Genomic DNA, 24802 nt, shown 5'->3' with positions numbered 1-24802 from the left:
AATATCACATGTTGCTTTCATAACGTCGTATGAAATTTATGAACAGGTATTTATTCAATATTTCACGAAAGTGTTGTTAGCAGAAAAAAATGAGCTCAGGAATTTGTTGTGACGGTCGTCAGCTTGCGTAAACTTAATTCATCATAGTTATATATTTACTTTATTAAAAGTCGATATAATTATTGCAGGTTTTTTTGGTCATTAAGAATTAAGAGAACAACCTAGCTAGTACATGCACTAAGGGGATAGCTGTTCTTGCATTTACTTTAGTAATAGATACATGTACTATTGTCATGATTTAATGACCCCAAATTACGAGACGGAAACCTATATACCACTAGTACCTGTTAACGTTCTCTCTCGTTTCTTTCTACAAAAAAAATCTTTATATTTATTACAGTCAAAAGAGAAGGTGCATTTAAATATCAATAGTGTCAGGTGTTTTCCTTCTTACACCTTTCTCAAGTCAACGTCTACTCAGTACCCATGAATAAAAAAAAACCCCATTTATGAACATTTCTCTTTTCTTTCCAAAAAAAAACAACTTTTTTTGGAACTAATATGCCATCGTTGTTTAGACCTACTTTTAAAACATATTTCATGTGTATACACTTATATGTGAATGAGCTACCCTCTTCACCTATTACAGGTATATTAATATTATATAGTAACAGAACAGCAGCACTAACTTTGCAATAACTCAGAGTATACGTCTGGCCATAACAACCTGCAGTAATTACCAATACATTTGATTTCCCATGGTAGACCACAACTACTTGTAAAATCCGACCAGATTACGACTTAGAACACCGACGGAATACCCCAACCACCAGATTAAATTAGCATGTCAACAACTCTACTCGATTCTGATGTGTCGAAAAGGGGCGATGATCTGATTAGATCGCAAATTAGATTCAGAGTTTAATTGGCTTCGCGTTCGTTACCAGATGATACTTATACCCTAAAGACTTAATCCATGTGCAATGTACTTTATCCGTGAAAGCATGTACCAGTATATGTGTATTTATTGTATTTATTTCAAGTAAATTATGGTAAAAATCAAAATTATCAGGCATGATTACTATTCTAATGAAATAATTCTGATGTAACATTTTTAATTTTTGAAAATTAAAAAGCAATGAATTCGTCGAATTTAGCTTCTTTGTCTAAATTTCAAACTTTTTTGCAAATCGATAAATTGCATAATATTTTGATATGTTCGGATTAAAATGAAATGCACTTAGAAGGGAAAAAATCTAAATCAATACATCGAAGAAAAAAATCTGGTTTTAAACTTTTAAATTATCTTCATTTTTCTGAAAAAATTACCTTGTGGAAATTAAGTGTCTCCACCGATGTATCATTGGTATTGTTTTGCATTATATCCATTGTATCATTGGTGTCAGTCATTGTGCAACTTGATTAAATCCCACTCTTTCTTCTTCTATCTTAAATAGACAACACAGAACCAAAAAGGTGCACGATCATAGACTAGATCGGAGGATTATATACTAGCAGAGCACAATCGATCCCGCGGCATTTTTTTCTTCCTTCCTGTTCGCTGATCTCTTTATACAGAGGTTTTGGTAATGCTGAAAAATAATCACCACAGAAAACTTAGTCTTGTGCTTACAAGTACATTCCTCTAAAACGTTCTTAAGATTTTAGTCTGTTCATTTCTTGACTTCTGTGTTAATTTCACAATCCTGCTGTTATGAAGTGGAAATGAACGCTTCCTTGAGAATAAATTTCCATGGGCTCATCAAATTTCTTCTTGTCTTTATGTATTTGACCTGACCTGCACGCATTTCGTCAATGAGCATCTTGACATGGAAACAGATACACTTAAATTTTGTAGAAAATCATAGTAAGATAACTGAAAGGTAGTGAAGAACATTTTATGTCTTACATAATTTAGGCTTAAGATACGATAGTAAGGTGTGTTTTTTCTGAAATAATGATATTAACAACAATGAAAAAAACTTGTACATTTAAATTGAGAAAAATCATGATATATTTTTTTTAAAAATTGAAATGATTTTAACAGTGTGTTTGTTTGTTTGTTTGGGTTTTTTTGTTTCTTTTTTTTTTTTAGGGGGGGGGGGGTCAAAAATAGATTCAATTACTAGTAAGTATTGGTAGATAATTTTTAAGACGATTTAAATATACATTTTTTATCTTATAACAAATACTGTTTTCCAGTACTTATATATTTTCATTCAAAATATAAAAGGGCAAACCGAAAGTCTTCTTTTTATGTATAAAAATGAAGATAATTAACAAACTTGTCAACGTTTGTATATTAATTCTTGCTAATGAATAAAGATGAGACTATCCACTTAGCTAGAGATTTTAATTTTCACACCAAACGTTGCATTTGCAATTTTACATGTATACGGTACAGGTTTTCCAAATAATTGCAAAAGGACATTCTATATATGCATTTGATCTCACTTGATCAAAAGTTTTACCAGCTATATCGACACAAGTGGCTTGCATTAAATTCGCATCAAATGCAAATGAATTTCATGTGAGTTCTTCGCATGAAAACGAGGCGAAAAACAACGAATAAAATGCTAAAACTCCATGCAATTTTTTATATACATTTCGTATGAATTTATGTTATCAGCTTAAGGACAGTAGTAAATTGACATCCTTGAGAGAATTATTATATCATAACGTAAAAACGCCCGGTTTTATTCTTCATGATAAGCTAATACTTTGTTTCTAAAACGATCTGATCTTTTAAAATTTGAATTGAAAAAATATAAATATAGAGTGAAACATATAGAGATAATAAACAGTTTTCAAGATCAAAAGTCCATAAAACAAGCAGAGCACACACGGAACTCCAAAAAATCAGAGATGGGATCAGGTGCAATGGAGCAAATGGGCAAATTAATATATTTACTGAGAATGCTTCCATATTACTTTGAATGACAACTGTTTGAAAATGAGTCTAAAAGATCTTTTCTAAACACTTTTCCTCATTATAACAATGACCCCTCCCTCTTCATGGTTTAACAAACTCGAAGCAAATTGAAAGGGGAGGGGGGTTTATAGGAAGAAATCATAGTAAGATAACTGAAAGGTAGTGAAGAACATTTTATGTCTTACATAATGTAGGCTTAAGTTACGATAGTAAGGTGTGTTTTGTGAAACAATGAAAAAAAACTTATACATTTAAACTGAGAAAAATCATGATATTTTTTTTTTAATATTGAAATGATTTTTAAAAGTTTGTTTGTTTGTTTTTTTGTTTTTTGTTTGTTTGTTTGTTTTTCTTTTAGGGGGAGGGGGGGTCAAAAATAGATTCAATTAAGTATTGGTAGATAATTTTTAAGACGATTTTAAAAATATACATTTTTTATCTTATAACAAATACTGTTTTCCAGTACTTATATATTTTCATTCAGAATATAAAAGGGCAAACCGAAAGTCTTCTTTTTATGTATAAAAATGAAGATAATTAACAAACTTGCCAACGTTTATATATCAGTTCTTGCTAATGAATAAAGATGAGACTATCCACTTAGCTAGAGATTTTAATTTTCACATCAAACGTTGCATGTATACGGTACAGGTTTTCCAAATTATTGCAAAAGGACATTCTATATATGCATTTGACCTCACATGATCAAAAGTTTTACCAACTATATCGACACAAGTGGCTTGCATTAAATTCACATAAAATGCAAATGAATTTCATGGGAGTTCTTCGCATGAAAACGAGGCGAAAAACAACACATGGAATTGATGCGAAAACTCCATGCGATTTATTTTTTTTATACATTTCGTATGAATTTATGTTATCAGCATAAGGACAGTAGTAAATTGACATCCTTGAGAGAATTATTATACCATAACGTAAAAACGCCCGGTTTTATTCTTCATGATAAGCTAATTCTTTGTTTCTAAAACGATCTGATTTTAAATTCAAATTGAAAAAAAATAAAAATATAGAGTGAAAGATATAGAGATAACAAACAGTTTTCAAGATCAAAAGTCCATAAAACAAGTAGAGCAAACACGGAACTCCAAGAAATCAGAGATGGGATCAGGTGCAATGGGGGAATAAGCATCCCCTGCCGACCGGTCACACCTGCCGTGTGCTCTTTGTCCTGATCGGGAAATAACGGAAAAAAATCCGTTGTCAATTCCATGTGTGAATAATGAACTAACAAATAGTATGAAAAACGTCAGTCAGCATTGGACGTAATGATAAATTGTATTTGCTGACAAGGTCAATGTATCGACCATAGAACTTATATGAAATGATGACTTTGAACGAGACTGCTAAAATTCTTCATTCATCAACTTGTTTGTCAATAATTTAACTCGTTTTAGACATGGTTCATACGTAGGGCATGCTCTTGCGTATCGAATCAAGATAAAGAAACAGTATTCAACTTCAAAAATCCACCATTATAACGGAAAACGGGAGCAGAGCAAACACAGACCTTTAAAAAAAACAATAGAGGTAGGATCAGGTGCGATGAAGGAGTTACCATCCCCTGTCAACCGGTTATATTAGCCGTGTGCTCTTTGACATGATCGGTAAAGCGGAAAAAATCCGTAGACAATTCAATATACGTCAATTATGACCATACAATTAGTATGAAAAGTCAGTCTGTATTCGACCAGTCTGACTTAAGGCAGTCCTTTAGTTCGAAGTGAAATAGTAGGGGCTGCCTTAATCAGAAGGGTATTCTACATAATGATAGATTATTTTTGCTGCTATAAAGTCATTGCAACAACCAAAGAAATGGAAAATAATGACTTTAAACGAGATTGTTGATATTGTTATATCAACTTGGTGTTAATAGCTTGTCCCTTTCTAGAAAATGTTCATACACATGTATGTAGAAGAAAGTCTTGTGTATTGAAATCAACTGGGATACATAAACCCAATGTATACAAGTAAAAAGGGCATTTTTCTAAGTGCATAAGAAATTGATTGATTGAAAGTATATATAATTAAAGTTCCATTCGAAAAGTTTTCATTCACATATAAATGTCACCATATATATACCGGTGGAGGGCTTAAAATTTAGACCTTTAAGACGCTGAAATCCGTTGAGCAATGACTAGTCTCTATTGAACCACGCCGTGACACAGGGGTCAGGTCTCATCCGTAAGACTTGCAACTTTCATTTCAAGGTACCGGTGCTTGGTGAAGGAACAGTGGCTATCTTTTTATATCGACTTAGGTCAGTCGCGTCGGGGGTTTAAACCCACGACCTTCTGAATTAGGAAGGGATGTCGACGAAAGAAAAGTTGAAGTCATCACATTTATCATACAATGAAGCGCGTTGAAGTGGTAAAATTTTCCGTTTGGATGAAACGATCTGAGTCATGTTTTGAACGTCAATTATAACAGAATGGCACGCCCATTTCTTTAGAAACGAACAAGAAATATTCGTCGCAACGTTTTAGGACACCCCACTCTTTGCGACAAGCAACATGAGTTACGCCGGAATGGAGATTTTCAAAGTTACAAGAGAGATTTAGAGAGTTCCAGCTTCCGTAAAACACGTATTGCAACGAATTTGTACACAATTATGAATTTATCATGTTTATTGGAGTTTCCATAACACATGTATTGGTCGAACACGTGCTTATTCTGTGTTTATGTAGACCGTCAATTTGATTGGCTATTATATTTATGGAATACCTGTTCTACAGGTATTCGAATGAAAAATTTGACCGATTTTTCCTTTCTAAAGAAATGGGCGTGTCTTTGTATGACAATCAACGTTCTAAAGATAGCTCAAAACGTTCCATTCAAACGGGAAATTTTACCACCTCAATGCGCTTCGTTGTAAATTGTTGTTATCAGGTTACCATTAAAGTCTTTTTCTAGCAATATATCTAAATATTAAAAAAATGTGTCAGACTTTGTGGTATCTTTTATTTTAAGTTCTCTTGGATAAACCTGTAACGAGTCGACTTTTGAATGAAAGTAACTATAATTGTTAATTTAGTGAATAATTACATGTAGTCTTCAATATACTAGTATGTAAATGTTGAGTTGAATATCACAAAACGTTGAGCATACTGCAACCCTATGCTCCAAACTATTCAAATTACATTTACATGTACACATTATCCGAGTCAAAAATTCAATACTAAGTGAGAGCTTTTATGCGCCCGCATCGATAGATCCGAGGCGTATATGTTTTTGTCCTGTCTGTTTGTCTGTTTGTCTGTCTGTTGTCAACTTTAACCTTCGCCATAACTTTTGAACCTTGAGAGATAGAGACTTGATATTTGGTATGCATACTCCACTAACAATGTATTAACTAAGACGCGAATTGATTCATATAATGACTCTTAGTTGTATTATGTGACCATTCTAAGCGATCAAAGTTTTATATCTAGGAATGCATGTAATATTAAAATCAATATTCGTAATAACAGCGCATTTCTCATTACATGCATGACCATTATTCATTCCAAAGTATTCTTATATAATGTCGAATCAAGTTTGTTCAAATAACGCCACATTTAAACATTTGACTAAATATGAAAACAACTTTCTTTTTTCTCAAGAACAACATACCCATAATATGGCATACATGTTTTTTTTTTTATATCGAAGCAATCTCAGGTAGTGCGGATTCATTATTTAAATCCTAACTCCGTAAGTAATGAAAAGATAAAAAATATGTGAAAGCTTCCTGACACGACTGATTCAAATTCATTCATAACATGACCCGCACAGTTGGGATGAGGCAATCAAAGTTTTATAAAGAAATGTTTAGGAGAAATATAAAATCATCACAAAAACAGTACAGGCATGATAAGTTACGTTGATCTCAATACGAAGGGCATCCTCATGTTGTGTAGAATGAATTAAGGACTAGGTGGTTCAAATCATGACACTTGGGGTTGGGTGGTGCAAAAATATGTTATCTTACCAAATACTGGTTAATGTGTACATTTATATTGTATGCGTAGGATAGAAGATTATGCTATTGCTTGTGTGGGAACGTAGAAAGAACATGTAATGTGTATCGTACGTGCGGAATAACTAGTAGATAATGTTTTTGTATTGTGGAACAGCTAGTTGAAAATGTGTATTGTATGTAATTTTGTATTCAAATGAAGTAGACTTTGTTTAAAAAGAGCTAGAGCCACAAACTACCAAAATATGCCCTGTCACCAAAATCAATCAAATTTTCTCAGATAATACTCCAAGATTTGTAGTTTATAATACCTTTTGTTTCTTTTATAATATCTTTTCTAGTTTTCATTTTACAGCCGTTTAAGTTTGGTATTGTTTTTTCGATAGAAATCTAAAACGTCACGACGTTGAACGTTAAAGTCATGAATTTATATAAACAGTTGACGTTATATATGCTGTCACATCATGGCGATTAAAACAATTTAATGGAAGGTAATATCAACTATATATTTCATGAAAATAGGCCCTACTTTAAGAATTTGGAAAGATGTTATTGAGGGTTTTCTACAACCTTCTAAAACATCGGTCTAGCAGATCCTGATTAACGGTATAGAGTTGTATCATAAAAAATAAAAAGAAAAGGGTTTAGTGAGCAAGTGTAAAAATAGGCCACACTGAAATGATAGATATAACCTTTTATCTCATTATCTGACTTTGTCTTCTTGTGATAATTAAATTATAATGATAATTACAAATAAACTTTTTTCTGCTTTGAATATTTTCCAACTCCTGCACTGACATTAGCAGCATTGAAAGATGAGATTTGATTCAGTAACTATAGCCAGCGAAATGTGACCCCAATACATTTTGTTGAAGCTAGGCATAAATAGGGATCATAATAATTATACTATTCTGTGCATTTCTATGCATTTGTACAATAAAGTTTAATAAAAGAACTTTATTCGGTAATAACCAATATTTGCCCCCCAAATCAAACTTTGATGGAGATATATTTAATTAAGTTCTTAAACAGGGGAGTATATGCTGACTTCAAAGCACTGAATATTTTCATAAGTAATGACGCCATATGTACGTAATGACGTCACAAACATGACGTAAATTTCATTTTTTTATGAATTTTACAGAAAAATGTACATATTTCGTCGATATTTTGAGTAAAAGTCACCGAGCGCATGTGTGTTCAGGATCAATATTTTGATATAATGTGTAGAATGATAATATCAATGAAATATGTCAATATTGTTCCTGAACAAACTTGCGCTCTATAAATTTTAAAGCTAAAATTGATGAAATTTGTCCATTTTGTCCTCTTTCTGAAAAAGGATATAAAATCGGACTAGTTTGTGACGTCATAAAAACCAAAATTGTGAATACACTGCTTTGACATTATAATATTTTCTGTTAATTTATATTTCTCATACAATTTATTGAATTCAGCACATTTCAGGAAATTTTCAAAATTTGACTTTTGTGGGGGCAAATATATACCGCATATATATACTTCTTTAATGATCTAGAAAAAATGGGGGAAAATCATTCTAAATAAAATTCTACGTATGAACAGTTTCTTAAACGAGGTAAGTTATTTACAAACAAGTTGATGAAGCAAGAATATCAGCAATCTCGTTTAAGGTCATCATTTTGTAAGTTCCATGGTCGATACAATGACCTTGTCAGCAAATAAAATTTTTCATTATGTCCAATACTGACTGACTTTTTTCTTACTGATTGTTAGGCCATTATTTACACACAGAGTTGTCCACGGATTTTCTTCCCCATTTTTTTCCAGATCATGACAATGAGCACACAGCGAGTGTGACCGGTCGGCAGGAGATGCTCATACCTCCATGACATCTGGCCTAGGGGCCATAAAACTTAGATGAGCTCACTTTTGATCTTAGTCTCAGTTTTTGCTAAGGAATATATAGTGGAAAAGTGAGACTGAGATCAAAAGTGAGCTCGTCTAAGTTTTATGGCCCCCAGGCCTGATTCCACCTCTGAAGTTTTGGAGGTCCTTGTTTGCTCCGCTCCTGTTTTGTAACATTTTAAATGGACTTTTGGGCTCGAATACTGTTCGTTATCTCCATATATTCCATGGATAAGCATTGTTTGTTTTTTGTGGATTTTTTTAATTTACACTTTTGCAAATATATGTGAAATATTATATAAACTGCCGTATATAGTTCTTTTATTTTTTCGAACAAATTCCAAATACACGTGGAAGTTTGGTGGGGGTATCCTTATTAGTGCTTAGAACAAATTGAAAAATAATTGATATCTGACAAAGATTTCAAAGGAATCATGGATTTTTTTTTCCAAGTTTAGTTTAATTATTTCTACAGGGACTAGAATCAAACGGTTATTTTTGTTGAATGAAAAAAAAAAAAACAAAACGATTGAGGCTGAAAGATAAATGTACCGGTTCAAATTTTATTTCAATGAGCTGGAAAGATTACCTATATTTGCACTGTGTAATTATACGTACAAGTAGTCACAAGTTTAATTAAAACCAAAACTTTCTACAAGCACGATAACATTTCTGTATTTTTAGAAATTTATCAGTATCATTCAGTAGGAAATAGGTCAAACATTAGCCATTAAAGATAATCCAATTCAATATTATCTTTATTTTTACAACAACATGTAAATTCTAAATTCAAAAGGTAAGACTACAAGTTACTCAATAAGATGTAATTTTCCCCAAGAATTTAGCACTGAAATAGTGCTACTTTTAGAAGTTTCCTCGCAAAGAAACTGAAGTAGAAATGTACTCTACATTTATACAAGGCATTTGTGCAAGAGTCCAGAGAATGGCTTTTAATATAACCTACTGGAAATCACCAGAATTACTATGATTATCACATTTTTGGGTTAACATTTTTATCAGACATTTTTAAATCAGCTGAAATATTAAAAAAAAAGGATTTATAATAAAAACTGGAAATAAAATCCTATCTAGAGGGAACGGAACAAACTTTTTCTAAAGTTGAAGAAAAAAAAACATGGCATCTCACCTAACATTGAAAATATCGATATATAGAGAATTGTTCGTATATGTTTTAGCACTAGCAGATTCTTTATGAGGGACAGTACATGTTTTCTGTATTGGTTTATCGACTAGATTAATAGCAAAAGTTAATGGGAAAAACCTGTACTTAAATCTTTATGGGAAAAAAATTACAAACCCCAGACCTTTGTTTAAACTAAAAGTGCGCGAAATTATCATGTAATATGCGCCCAAAATGAATAATAATATGAATCAACATATTTTTCCAAAATCTTTTCAATAACGGGTTTATAAATAAGCTTGTTGGATTCAGAAAATACTAGAAGGGTGCATGCATGTTTTTTCTAATTATTAATTTTTAATTTTTTTTTCTTCATTTTTTTTATGTCTCCGAGATACAGAAAATTGTAGCTGCACCTTCATGTTTAAAAATCTTTATGTATGTCATTAACATCCTTCAGAATATGAGCTTTAAGGTTCATTGATACTCTGATAAGAGAGATAACTCTTAATGACATAAATGTCTATTATTCCTTTATAGATTTTCCAAGTTGAAGTGTCGTTTTTGTCCAATTTTGCCCCGCAACCTATGCTATAATTGTTTGTATTTTACTTATAAAATACATTTCTTTTAAAAAATCATTAAGATTCAAGCTACATTTTATAAGAATGAGCAGACTGAGAGGGTTTCTGAACCTTAATATAATAATCAATAGATACATGCCCAAATTATATTAGTTTATTTCAATTTTACGATTTAATTTGGGAGTAGGATAATATTAATTTCAGATTCATGTTAAATTTTTCAGATACAAGTAATTCCGACCATGTTGCAGAAATGACATGAATCATTTATTACGTTTGCAGAAAAATTTCTGATCTGCAATATGTTAAAAGATCTATGATTTTTAGTGACGTACTAGTATAACCACTGATGTAATGTTAATGATGATGGAAATTCAGTTAACGATCCATAAATAACTCATACACCAAAGTTCGGATTATATGTTAATCTGATAAGTAATCCCGTTCGTCTGTATGTTGCAGAATTCTTTTTATATCGAAGATTAATCGTTGCAAAAACATAAAAGCTATCATCGTTGCTGTCGGACTTGATTACTTTTGTTGCAAACCCGATGTCACAAACGAATTTGATTATGTATTGTTTACGTACATCGTTTGTAATCAAATGAGTTTTCTCTACAAGATTAAATCACAAATACTTTATCAGACGGGGCGTTGACTGATTTGAGATATAGATGAAATGAAATGTGCAGCTGTCACGCCAAGTGCAAGAGATGTTGATATCCAAATACACGTTAGATTAATTACATGCACATGCTTCTTACAGGAAAATTATCCTTTATAAATTAGCTCTGTCCATCTTTTGAGAAATTTTAAGGTAGATTATTTTCACAATGCTTACTGTGATGTAACAGTTGTAAATTTTGAATTTACTAGGGGAGATAAATGTAAAATTTACAACATGGTTTTACTAAGAAAGTAAGCATCCATTTCTCTCGGATTGTAGAAGATATAAGATACATGTTAAGCTTCTTTTTTTTTCGACTTATTTAGCACCGTCGGCCCCCCATTCTTAGGGAAATAATGATTATCTTTGATTAGAAGTAATATTAATATTATTTTCAAATTCAACATCAGCTGTTTTCGAAGAACATTCTAATGCTCTGACTGAAGGTTACCGGGGTAATAAACACGGTCATATAACAAACGACTATCAATATACATGTAAAATAATTACATGTACTATTTTGATATCTTTTATGAATACAAAAGTTTCTTCAGTTATTAAGATTTTTTTAATCTATAAAATTAACCTATATACTTAATTAAAACAATGTAAGACACATGATTTTATCATGTTGAAAATTTGATTTTATTTCCACCCAATAAATTCAAAATTTACAATCATGATACTTATTTCCTGCCACTTGAAAAGTCAAGCTTTGGTCAATTACAAGTTTACGGCCCATTCATATACATCATAAATTTCACAGGTGCGATAAAAAAAATATTTATCATTTACAAGTATATGTATTAAATTGATTTGTGACAATTAAAAAATATAAGTGGCCTAAAAATTTTAATTCATCTTCCAGATATTTATACTAAATCTGAAATCGAATTGATAAAGGTGGGGGATATGTTTTTTTTCCCTGTAATTTAGTATGCAAAAGTCTATTGAAAGGCCGTTTGCACTCCTTCTCACTTTTTTTAGGATTTTTACAAAATTATCTGCTGAGAGTCTAATTAATTAAATAATTTAATCTGTTAATTCAAGATATATATTAATATACAGAGAAATTATTTCTTTGCTTGAGACCTCAATACACTGTTATGAACAAATATTTACTATATGTTAGAAAGCATCTGTTTTATAACAGAATTACAGTTCATGATCAAGTCAATCATCAACTAATCAAGGAATTTGAATATTATTATAATATGACATTATAATATTATTATAAATAAATTTCTCAATTACTTAATGTAAAAATAAAATGAAAATACTGCAAACTTTTTTCCCTTCTTTTTATTTACGGAATTTATGTTCGGGTTCAACATTACATTTAAAAGCATCGGGATAGTGTTTCGCATAATGCTTACACATCATAACAAGAGAAATCTGGTAATGTTTCCTTCGTCGTTTAAATGTATTCAATTTGCAGCAAAAAGATGACAGTGATTTGTTTGAAAAAAAAAAAAAGTTCACGGGCACTTGTTGCGTTTACAGGGTGCCCCTGCATGTTATCTCAGCGGGATGTCGTAGGAACTAAACATTTTGCAGGTCCAGGAAAATCACTATATTTAGCTATATAGCTTAATTTACCTATATAGCTTTATTTACCTATATAATATAGCTTTATTTAGCTATTTTGGAATAAGTTTTTGTTTTATGAAAAGCAGACAAAAAGTCGCATGTAAATTATGGCTGGTATATTTTTTAAAAGGTTTGATAAAAACAACCCAGGGAATAAATAGTAAAAACATTGCCTCTTTCAAACACTTTTTAACCAAAAAATGTATCTCTATTGTTTGGATAGCTGGAAGTGTGGTGAGGCATGACTAAGTGTGATTGCCTTGCATTGTGCTCAATTATTACCAATCAATTATCTTGTTGATCAAAACTGCTTTTCTTTGTTAAAGTAACTGCTTACTCACAGATTTACTGTTATACATAGCCCCAAAGCTCTTATATCTTTGATTGCAATTGCACAAAAGGAGAAACATTTTTATAAGTGGGTTTTTTGGTGAATTGTTTTCAGTCCATTTCAAAGTTTAAAACTAATATTGCCTCATTTTGCGACTTTTTGTCTGCTTTTCATAAAACAGAAATTTACTCTGAAATAGCTAAATAAAGCTATATTATATAGGTAAATAAAGCTATATAGGTAGATTTAGCTATATAGCTAAATATAGTGATTTTCCTGGACCTGTTTTGGTCTGGTGTCCTCTCGACACTAGACAGGTCTCATACAATCACTAGATTTAGCTACGTAGCTTGATTTACCTGCTTAGCTTTATTTACCTACTTGAGGTAGCTTTATTTAGCTACCAAATCAATTTATTTCTATAAAAAGCATTTTTCTCAATTCTCGGGGTATGCAGAAAATATCACTTTGATGAAGTGATCATTTTCAACTTTGAAGTCTTCTGAAAACAATTCATTAAAAGAAATCACTCTTGAAGAAATGTCTTTTTCTGCGCAATTGCAATCAAAGTTTTGAAAGTTTTGGGGCTATGTATGACAGTTAGAACAGTTACTCCTTGAATGAAATGACAAAGAAGTCCAGTTCCAGTTAACACAATAATAGGTCGCCATCGGTAATAATTCAGCACAATGTGAAGTAATCATACTCAGTCATGCCTCACTGCACGCATGAGAGAGGTCAGTTAACCAAACAATGGAATTACATGTTTTGCTCTAAATTGTCCAAACGCAGCATTGTGCTTTGGATTGTTTTTTTAAACCTCCCTAGTATAAATATTAATGTTCATTTAATTGCGATTTTCTGTCTCTTTTTAATAAAAAGAGAAATTTTGAAAAGTTACATTGAAATTTAATAGCTAAATGAAGCTACTCGAGGTAGGTAAATAAAGCTACATAGGTAATTCTACCTACGTAGCTAAATCTAGTGATTGTATTGGACTAGCTCGACAAAATTTTTTTAGTCCCTATGACATCCAGCTAAGATTACCCTGCGTGAACTTAATATTTTATTTCTTTGGGCCTAGGTTTTTAGGCTAGCATTAACAAGTCCAGTCCAAAGACTATTTTTATTTGTAAACATGTTTGTTGCTATTAATAGCTACGTACATGTACACTAGGTATTTGAACCTACCTAAACTTTGTTTAAGTAGTCATTTTTACCTACTTTTTGCTTTACTAACATTTTGTGGCCAAACGCAGGAACGGCGCAATATGGCGAGCACAAAATTTCTTGATACACTCACAGTGATGATAAACATATGACAAAATTTTGGCCAAAAAATGGTTAATTGTATATTAAAAAGTTTACATATACATTTACATTATTTTTTTGATTGGAAAGAAAACATTCAAGAATATATCGTATGAAGGACAACACCTTTTCTTGGCTTTGTTCATTTTAGATATCTATTGGAAATAAAAATATAACATATACCACTCCCATGTAAAGAGACTACTTAATGATTAGTAACATGTTTGTTTGAAATCACACATTTATAAAATTCTTTCTGTTTCACTCTCTTCTTAAGGAAATCACTGGTGATAAGTGTACTGTAAACATGTTTGATTGATATCACACCTTTTCATAAATCTGTTAATTTTACTCATTTTCATGTAAAACTCGTTAATGAAAAATGCAGGTGTATCATATTTGTTTGAAAACACACCTATTTAATTAACTCCTTTGTATAGAGACTTCCTAGTAGAGAGAAATGGTGAGAAAAGCTTTCTATTTGCAATTTTATGCTCATTTAGTCCTTAGAATATCTATTTCTTTTCTACTTACAGACCTTCCACTCATGAGAATACAATAACAATTCATCTTCAAGTCAGCTGAATTTAATTAAAGTACATAATGTATTAATTCTGAGAATGTAATATTATCCAAAGACATAAGGATGATGAGGAAAAAATAGATCACAAGGTCTCTAAGTTTAGATAAACTTTGAAAAGTTCTCTTAGAATCAAGATTACTGACATGAATATTCAGGGGCCACTACGAAAATGCATCATGTGTCATGTGTGCAATTGCAAGAAGGCTAGGACTAGATTTGTTCCACTTCAATACATGAGTGCCAAAAAGTACCACCCTAGTAAAAACTCCTTTTATAAGAAAAATAGCACAACTGGTGGCATACTGAGTGATCCAGAAAATAAAGGGGAAAGACAACAGGGGGTGAATTTTGATACCCTCGGTAGCTGGAACAATCGCATCAATATGCCAATAGCAGTGGAAAAGAGCATCAAGATGGGAAAATTAATTCCCGAAATCCCTCTGGAGGAAGTCGGGGTAGCCTCTCACATGGGGAGAAAAACAGTGAATGAGGATAGGTATATTGTGGAGAAAATTTCACCGGAGATTCTTTGCTTTGGGATTTTTGATGGACACGGTGGAGATTTGGCATCTGAGTATGTGTCTCAGAATTTACCATATTTTATCAAGCATTGGTTAAGACAAACAGACGATCTAAATGAGGTGCTGACACAGTCTTTTCTGGACATCAACAATATGCTGACTCGTCACTTAAATTTTTACTATATAGGTAAGGACAGCTACAATAATTGTATATTATTAAAATCATCTTTCAAATATTAGCAATTCTTGTCACATATTTGGCTTTATGTGCGTGTAATGAAAAAAGGATGAATGAATATCATCTATGTATTTCCATTTTCATTAAGGCTCCCCACTGTACAACTGTGGTACCACAGCAACAGTTTGCCTGTTGCATCATGGGATAAAGCTCCATGTTGCTCACGTTGGAGACACAAGGGCTGTGTTATGTAGAGAGAGTCATGCTGTCAGGTTAACAGAAGATCACAACCCTGATGACCCAAGGGAAATTGAACGTATCACTAAGAGTGGGGGGTTCATTGTCAGCAATAGTTTAGGTGTTCATCAGGTATGTTCTTCAAGATGGTTAGGTGTAGAATCAACAATATAATCATCCATTTTTTGGGGGGTCCACCTAGTGTAGAACTTATAAGTCATTCTTAATCATAATAAACTAGAAGCATACGCAAGCAGCATAAATGTAACTCTCTTCAAGTCATTACCCCTGAGGCCAAGGTTGGGCCAAAGTTACAAAAAGTTAGAAAGATATATAAAACATGTTTAAAAATCTTCCATTCTATTTAATTTTTTTTTTTTAGATTTAAAATTCATTTATAGCTTATTTATGAAATAAAATCTATTTATATATTTAAATTTTATTTAATAAAAAAATCTTATTTATATTATTTAAATTTAACTTTATATATACATGTATGTGAACATATATATTCAATATTCTATTCATGATTTTTTTCATCTTTCATGTATTGTCAGGTTGATGGGAGATTGTCCATGACAAGAAGTATAGGAGATATTGAGTTAAAGAGTAGAGGAGTGATCGCAAAGCCATCACTTAAAACAGAGACCGTAAGTGTCTTCAATAATTTCCATGTCTCACTCATGTTTATCAAATGATGATTAATGATTTTGAAGATAAGATTCAATGATGTTGAGTCCTGGTTGAGACTTGATTTTTCACTAACTGTGACATTTGCCACTTTATGTACAAAATCCACTATGGAATATGCTTCACAAATTTCTTTACTCGTCAAATTCAAGGACAAATCTCTACAAAGAGGTGGAATATATCACTTGGTTCACAGGTGCAATTTCCACCAAATATCGTACACGCCAAATATAATACATTTACAGTATATCACTTGGTTCACAGGTGCATGAAAGTCAATATATTGGGTCTCAGGGGTTAGAGTGCTGGCATGGTACCCAATAGCCCTGGGTTCAAGTTCTCATTGAGACTTCATTTTTCACCACATGCAACATTTGCCATTTCAGAACTGAATTGGTACTTATGTTGGACCATAAAAGTACATTGGTCTACAGTTAGTAAACTTACAGAAGGTGATAATTGCCACATGAAAGATTTCATAGAAATCCCAAAGCACTTTCAAAGTTTTAACATATCCCTGACAGTTATATCACAATTAAGTTTTACCTAAACTTATCCTTAATTGCTGGCTATGTGAGATTTTGTAGTAATTAGATTTTTAGGTCACCTGAGTTAACTTAGGTGACCTATTGCTATCTGTTTTTGTCTGTCATTGTACGTCGTTCATCTGTCATTTTTAGCTTCTTCTCTGGAACCACAGAACCAATTTCAACCAAATTTGGTATATTGCATGTATGGTTAAAGGGAAACAAAATTTGTGAATTTCATGGTCCCTGCCCCCTGGGGCCTGAGGAGTGGGGCTAAAAATACCAAACTTAATGCAGTCTTTAAAAATCTTCTTCTTCACTTCTGGACATCAAGCAATTCAACTGTTGGCATGATTGTAATAAGCAGTAAACCCTTTATTTGTAAAATTAGTGGCCCCTTGGTCAGGCCAAGTTTAAGAAATTCTTTGTTTGCTGTTGCTGAGCTATAATTTTTAGACTGGGTAGGTAGGTAGGTATTTTTTTTAAATTTTTCGATTTTTTCTTACTAGAAAACAAATAATAGAGCTTTTTATATGCCTACTTACGGAAGCGTATTAGTGCCACTTGGACACTTCACTTTTTATACCCCCCGCAAACGAAGTTTAGGGGGGGTATATTGGAATCACCATGTCCGTCTGTCCGTCCGTCCGTCTGTCTGTCTGTCTGTCTGTAGACGAGATTTTGTCCGGACGATTTCTCAAAAACTGTTGGAAGGATTTGTCTGAAAATTTATACACATATTATTCACCATATGAAGGTGTGCACCTGCTATTTTCATATTGATTGGATCATTATTTTGAATTTTACAGGTGTTTTTTCATTTTTATTTTGTGGTCTTGTGCAGACCGTTTCTCACAAACTATTGCAAGGATTTATCTGAAAATTTGCACACTTATTATTCACCATATGAAGGTATGCACCTGGAATTTTCAACTTTATTTGTTAATTTTTCTGCATTTTACAGTTTTTACTTTTTATTTAAATTGACTTGTTCATTTTTGGCTCATTTATAAGGTTTGAGAGATAGAATCTAGAATATCTGTACAAAAATGTGAACTAGTACAGCTTAAAACAACTCATTAAAACTAAAAAAAAGAAACATCATCAAGTGTTTAAAACAGTTTTTACATTACATAGAAGATAATGTAAATTCATTTGTCTCTTGGGAATAATGACTGGACATGCATCCAGTTAAAGATAGATTAATGAGTTTGGTGTTGGAGGTTGTTAAGGCATATCTCTTATCAAGCGTGTGTGTGTTATCAAATCTCCAGGGAATAAGGCACAAGAATTAAAGATCTCTCTTCTCTTATTCTCTTAATTGTAATTTATTGTCTGTCAAAGCACTTCATTACTGGATGACCAGCTTTTTATTTTCAAAATGAATGATATATCAAGATTAATTTGATTTTGTATAATGATTTTTTTTTTCAACAATTTATAGTTTGCAGTGTCATGACACATAATTGCAATATATTTCTTTAATGCAGAAATAAAAAAAATGTTACGATTGAATTACAATGTATTAGTATTGATGTTGCACTTTTGTTTCACTCATGAAGAAACATAATGAGCACTTATATTTTACTGTAAATTTTTATAAGTAAATAGTGAACACCTCTAGATCCATAAAGTATTTTTGAATTGGCACCTTCTCTGAAAAACCCAGCGGGGGGTATTTGTCCCTATTGGACAGTTCTAGTTTTAAATTTCTACACTTTAATCTGTAAATTTTACATTTTAATCTGTAAAATTTACACTTTAATCTGTAAATTTTACACTTTAAAGTGTAAATTTTACACTTTAAAGTGTAAATTTTACACCTTAATCTGTAAAATTTACACTTTAATCTGTAAAATTTACACTTTAATCTGTAAATTTTACACTTTAATCTGTAAAATTTACACTTTAATCTGTAAAATTTACACTTTAATCTGTAAAATTTACACTTTAAAGTGTAAAATTTACACTTTAATCTGTAAATTTTACACTTTAATCTGTAAAATTTACACTTTAATCTGTAAAATTTACACTTTAAAGTGTAATATTTACACTTTAATCTGTAAATTTTACACTTTAATCTGTAAATTTTACATTTTAATCTGTAAATTTTACATTTTAATCTGTAAATTTTACACTTTAATATGTAAAATTTACACTTTAATCTGTAAATTTTACACTTTATTTGTTAATTCACATAGTCAAGTTAGCAACTTCACACATCCTCAGTAACGCATTTTAAAGCCATAGACCGTTAATCATGCAAGATAGTATTTAATTCTGATTTTTTATTTTACAATAAATGCAAATGATAAGCAAATTAGTATTACTGATACAAGTAAAACTTTTCTTAGAATATAAAAGAAGAGCATATCAAACTTACATGTACGTATTGTAAGCTCCCTGGGAATGGCCAAGCTTAAGTCAGGGATGCTACAAAATAAATACTGGTAGTACTCATGTACTAAAATCCTTGTTCCTCTGGTTATAGGGAAACCATAAGATTCGTCTTGGTCTCAACAATATATATTATTCATAAATCAGCACTCATTTCAAAAAGGTACAATAATAAATTTTGGTGGCGTCTACCGTACAGGCTACTATTATGAAAAGAGGGGGGGGGGGGTGTACAATGACTAAACTAGGATAATCCCCACAGTTAATTTCAATTAAATAGGTGTCCAGTGTGTTGGGAGATAATTGTCGATCATTTTCTCACCTGAAATCACAATTGTAATACTGCATAAGGCTATGATGAAAATATGGGCGGATCTTGGATTTGTCTCTTTGAAATGTACGCGCCTGACAACTCGGCAAATTATCTGTTTACATAATGAAATCGGCCCCTATATATAACCTTCGGAAAAGGGTCACATGACTAGATTCAACCAATAAAAATGCTGTATGGTGACGTTCCACCAATCACGACAATGTACGACATCGTACAAAATGAAAATCGTGTCGTACTGTCGGACAAAATTGTCGTACAACTTGGATTATAAACAAACCCTGGAACTAACATGTGAAAAGACAACATAATCAATAAATATGGATAACAAGAGATGTGTCTAGAATACGTAAGTAAACAGTTTATATCAGAAACCTGTAAATTTCACATAAATAACTTTGCTGAGTATGCAGACGATATCGCGGATGGATAAGAATATAGTGCAAGTAGTAGACACATGTAATCAGGAATAATAATGGCTAAAATGAATAGTAGAACCCACAATAATAATTAACATAATAAATAACAAGTAATTATGCCTGTGATATAGCATCAATAACAAGTTTGGTAAAATACGAAACTGTGTACATAGCATGCGCCGATATAAAGATGGCGGGCAGAATGTAAACAAGTGGCATGGCAGCGGATAATTCAAACTATTACAGCTAATCCAGACATGTAGAACTGCTAAGATAATGACAGTTAACTCAAGAAATACGTGCAGATTTAAGATGAGAGGTAATTAATTCATGGCATGTAAAAATAAATACAAAATCTAACATTCTCGGCCAATGTTGTCACAACGTTTTGACACACGTGGAATATCATCACAAGTAAAGTCCACCCACCCAATAACTATTACACATTACAACAAGTTAAGTTATAGACACCTGACAGGTCCTTACAGTATTCTCAATGAATGTGATATTGATATCATCATAGGCAAATTCGTTTAATGAAGTTCAATTATTGAATCTGTAATTTACGGCAACAGTTAAATTAATTGAATTTTTTTAAATAACCAAAAGTAAATACATGTACGTATATAAATAACTAAAGGATGTTTATATTAATTTTGGAACGGCAACGTTATTTATCGACCGTTTGATTATAACCGATAACAGTTCAGGTTGTTCAAAATAAAGTGTAAAATTTACAGATTAAAGTGTAAAATTTACAGATTAAAGTGTAAAATTTACACCTTAAAGTGTAAAATTTATACTTTTAAGTGTAAAATTTACAGATTAAAGTGTAAATTTTACAGACTAAAGTGTAAATTTTACAGACTAAAGTGTAAATTTTACAGACTAAAGTGTAGATTTTACACATTAAAGTGTAAAATTTACACTTTGAAATGTAAGATTTACAGATTAAAGTGTAAAATTTACACTTTGAAATGTAAGATTTACAGATTAAAGTGTAAATTTTACAGATTAAAGTGTAAAATTTACACTTTAAAGTGTAAAATTTACAGATTAAAGTGTAAAATTTACACTTTTTAAAAAGTGTAAAATTTACAGATTAAAGTGTCGAAATTAAAAAAAAGTAAAGTGTGCAAGTGGCACTAATACGCTTCCATACCTACTAAACATGATACATGAATAAGTTCCACTCTTTTTATAAACCACTGATTGACAAAAACAAAAGTCAAAAATCAAAACTGAAACAGTTTCAATATCCTGAAAAATTGAAGAAAAAAATTACAAAACAGTTAAGTAAAAGTTTGGGTAGGGTGCATTTTCAGTGGGTCGGTAGGCAACTGCAAACAAACAAATTTTTATTTTAGGCCTCAGGGGTTCTGGTGTTAGGGTGGGGCTACATAGATCATATATTGAAATTGCATTATTTCTTTGAAAATCTTCTCTGTTCCTGGTTATTAAACAAACTAACTAAGTACATAGTTATGATTTCCAAGAGTGCTTCTTCCAAAATTTTGAATTTCATGGCCCCTGGGTCAGGGGTTCTGGTGTTAGGGCGGGGCTCTAATGATATAGTGAAAATGCATGCATTCTTTGAAAATCTTTTTCTTTGCTCCTGGGTATTATGCCAATGATCTAAGCATAAATATTTATGATGAAGAAAGGTGCATCTAGCAAAATGGTTAATTTCAGGGCCCCTGGGTCAGGTGTACAAGGGGGGGGGGTTACATAGTCTGAAAATAAATTCTTTGATTTGGTATTAATCAACCATTTATGATGAAATAGATTTATGATAAAATTTCCAAAATTTTGAAATATGTAGCCCCAGGGTCAGTAGTTCCTGTGGGGTGTGGTGCACAACTGGTTATGAAGTGGAAATGCATTTTCTCATTGTTACTCTGATCTAACCTCTGGGTATTGAAGTAACCAGAGTAAGCATGCAAAGTGTATCATTATGATTAGCAATGCTGCCTCTTTCAAAATTGTGAATTTCATGGCCTCTGGTTTAAAACACGAACCAAATTCAATTGCTGGAAAGTTGTTACATGATACTCAGGTGACCTATAAGGCCCTTGGGCCTCTTGTTATGAAGTATACTAGTATAACACCCCAGCATAGATTAAAGGTGGCTCATAACTAAAGTATACATTCTGCTAGGTAGTGAAAAAGAGGAATAGCTTAAATAACTTATTTGCTGCTTTGCGACTATGAAAATTTGATAAAGAATCACTGGTTTAGTTTTTTGGTAAAGCTCTAGGGCATCAAAGGTAGTTGGAAATGTTGGATATTCCGATAATTAGCTTAACAGGCGAATTTATGTCCCTTGTTTCCAACTATCTTTGATGCTCTGGGATAACCAATTGGCACTTTTTGATTTGATATCTTTAAACTTCATAAGGGAAATTAATGTCTTTTTCTTTTATCATTATCATTGAAGCTGAAACACGGAAAAGATGGATTTCTGATCCTGAGTTCTGATGGACTGAACTTTGTTTTAAATGACAATGAGGTAGTGGACATAGTTGGTATTTGTCAAAACCCCAAGGATGCTGCCACTTTCATCACAGATCAAGCTCTGCAGTTTGGAACAGAAGACAACACAACTGTTGTAGTAGTTCCACTGGGAGCCTGGGGCAAATACAGAAACACAACCAGAACCATTCCGTATAGTTTTGGGAGGAATCTGGTGGGAGGAAGATTTGGGTAGCTAGTTTTACATGCCTTGCAATGGGAGATTATTGTATTTATTTGGATGGAAAGCTGTGAATTAAAATTAGGGTTTTCTTTAACTTGCATGAATTTAAATACAACATGTTATTTCAAGCAGTGTGCCATTGATGAAAAGTGGTATAGAATTTTGTAAAACGTATTAAATTGATCAAATTTAATATCAAAAGTGTAGAAATTGCATATGGAATTCTTCAGTGAACTTTTATGTGATGCAAATATGTCTTTCAATGTTTGAAAAACACCACGTACCTTAAATATCTCAGTTTCATCACAGGAAGTAAAATATCATAAACAAGGAGAACTGCACGAAGTGTCTTGATGCCCTGGTTAGATGAATGTAACTAACTAGGCTTAAAGGTTTTTTAGGAGTGCAGTTAGGCTATTTTTTAGGTGTGAAGTTCACTTTATCTTTCCCTTTTTAATTTTTTAAGAAAAATAGGCAGTGATCGTTTAATTAAGGGAACGTTACATGTAATAATTCTCTTGAACTGAAGTGTCTGATCAAATGTCTGGAGTCTGTCTGTCAGTGATGAGTTGTTTTTATCTGCAAATGTTCTACAAAGCATTCTTGAGCAAGGGAATTAAAGTTTGTTCACTGGAAATGTCACGCTGTCTTTTAGCTACAGAACTATAGCGTTATGGTTTTATATACACTCGACAAAATTGCTAACGCACCACTTGTTAATTCTTATTTGTGAATTGAACATTTGCTGGATTGGTATTAGTTTATATAATATGCCATTGTTTCCAAAACAGTGGGATTGACAAATGTCTTGGTATCCTGAAAAGACCCTCAAATGACCTTCTTGTCCGAAAACCAATTTCCATTTGTGCACTGCGCACCATTTTTGCCCAGATATGAAATTCTTGATCACTAAAGGTGGTCTGTGAGGTTGTCATAGGAGTAGTCCCCCAGTTATAAATCGAATAACAAACAGTAAATGACTCTCATATCGCCTAGTAATCATTAGGTACCCTGGTGTTCATACCAAATCCACTCAACTGCCGGTTGACCTTGTTTTATGTAACAATTTTCAACTTATTGTATGCTGCTAACTTAATGCCGTGGCTATCTATCGTAAACATTTTTATGTTTGGTAATCTATTTGCAACAATATTTCATGAGTGCAATTCATAAGCTTTTTATTGTTTTCATTTTTTACAGATTTCTCTAAAGTAACCTAGTGTAACTTAAAGTAACTTAGTCTAGTGTAACTTTTTCTAAAATTGATTTATTTTTTCGAAAATGAAATAGACACTATTTTATTTTTTCTATGAACTGGTCACACTTCAGTAAAGATTGTACTTAAACATTGTACTTATTTATAAGGTTTGACATTAATATGCCTTATTTTTTGTTAAACATGTTAAAGTACCATATTTATAATTCAAATACATCATTAACAGGCTTTTAAAAGTAAAATATTAATTCTCTTAGGTGGTGCGTCAGCAATTTTGTCTAGTGTATGTCTTTGACAGATCCCGTAATGCAAAAAAATTTGCAATTTACGGTGCAAGATTTTTTGCGCACTGCTTGGGAGAATTTCTCCACTTTCCAAAATTGGTAAATCATCTACTTTTTATCCCCTAATTTCAGACACATTCTTAAACCAATTTGTATATTTATCTTCCTCTCAACCCTTTATAGTCGCCTCTACAGGCGATAAATTGGCTTGATTTGAATTGTGTGAGGAATTGGAGAAAATTCTAATTCAAGCGATTTTATCGCTTGTAGAGACGACAATAAAGGGCTGGAGGTGTATAAAATAT

At 32.0% G+C, this 24802-nt stretch overlaps 1 protein-coding gene across 1 annotated transcript; it reads left to right on the top strand.

The window, feature by feature from the left end:
• The first annotated feature begins 14906 nt into the window (after nucleotides 1-14906).
• LOC134279953 (protein phosphatase 1K, mitochondrial-like) lies at nucleotides 14907-23162 on the top strand. Its single transcript, XM_062762366.1, has 4 exons — nucleotides 14907-15710; nucleotides 15850-16070; nucleotides 16496-16588; nucleotides 22740-23162. Exons 1-4 carry the CDS (start codon nucleotides 15146-15148, stop codon nucleotides 23007-23009), a joined length of 1149 nt encoding a protein of 382 aa, XP_062618350.1. The 5' UTR covers nucleotides 14907-15145; the 3' UTR covers nucleotides 23010-23162.
• Nucleotides 23163-24802: the final 1640 nt, after the last annotated feature.

This window comes from Saccostrea cucullata, unplaced genomic scaffold (assembly GCF_032062105.1).
Source record: "Saccostrea cucullata isolate Sc308-1 unplaced genomic scaffold, CSIRO_AGI_Scuc_v1 ctg1860, whole genome shotgun sequence".
NCBI lineage: Eukaryota > Metazoa > Mollusca > Bivalvia > Ostreida > Ostreidae > Saccostrea > Saccostrea cuccullata.
The sequence above is the reverse complement of the archived record's forward strand: the minus strand, read 5'-3'. Positions and strand labels throughout refer to the sequence as shown.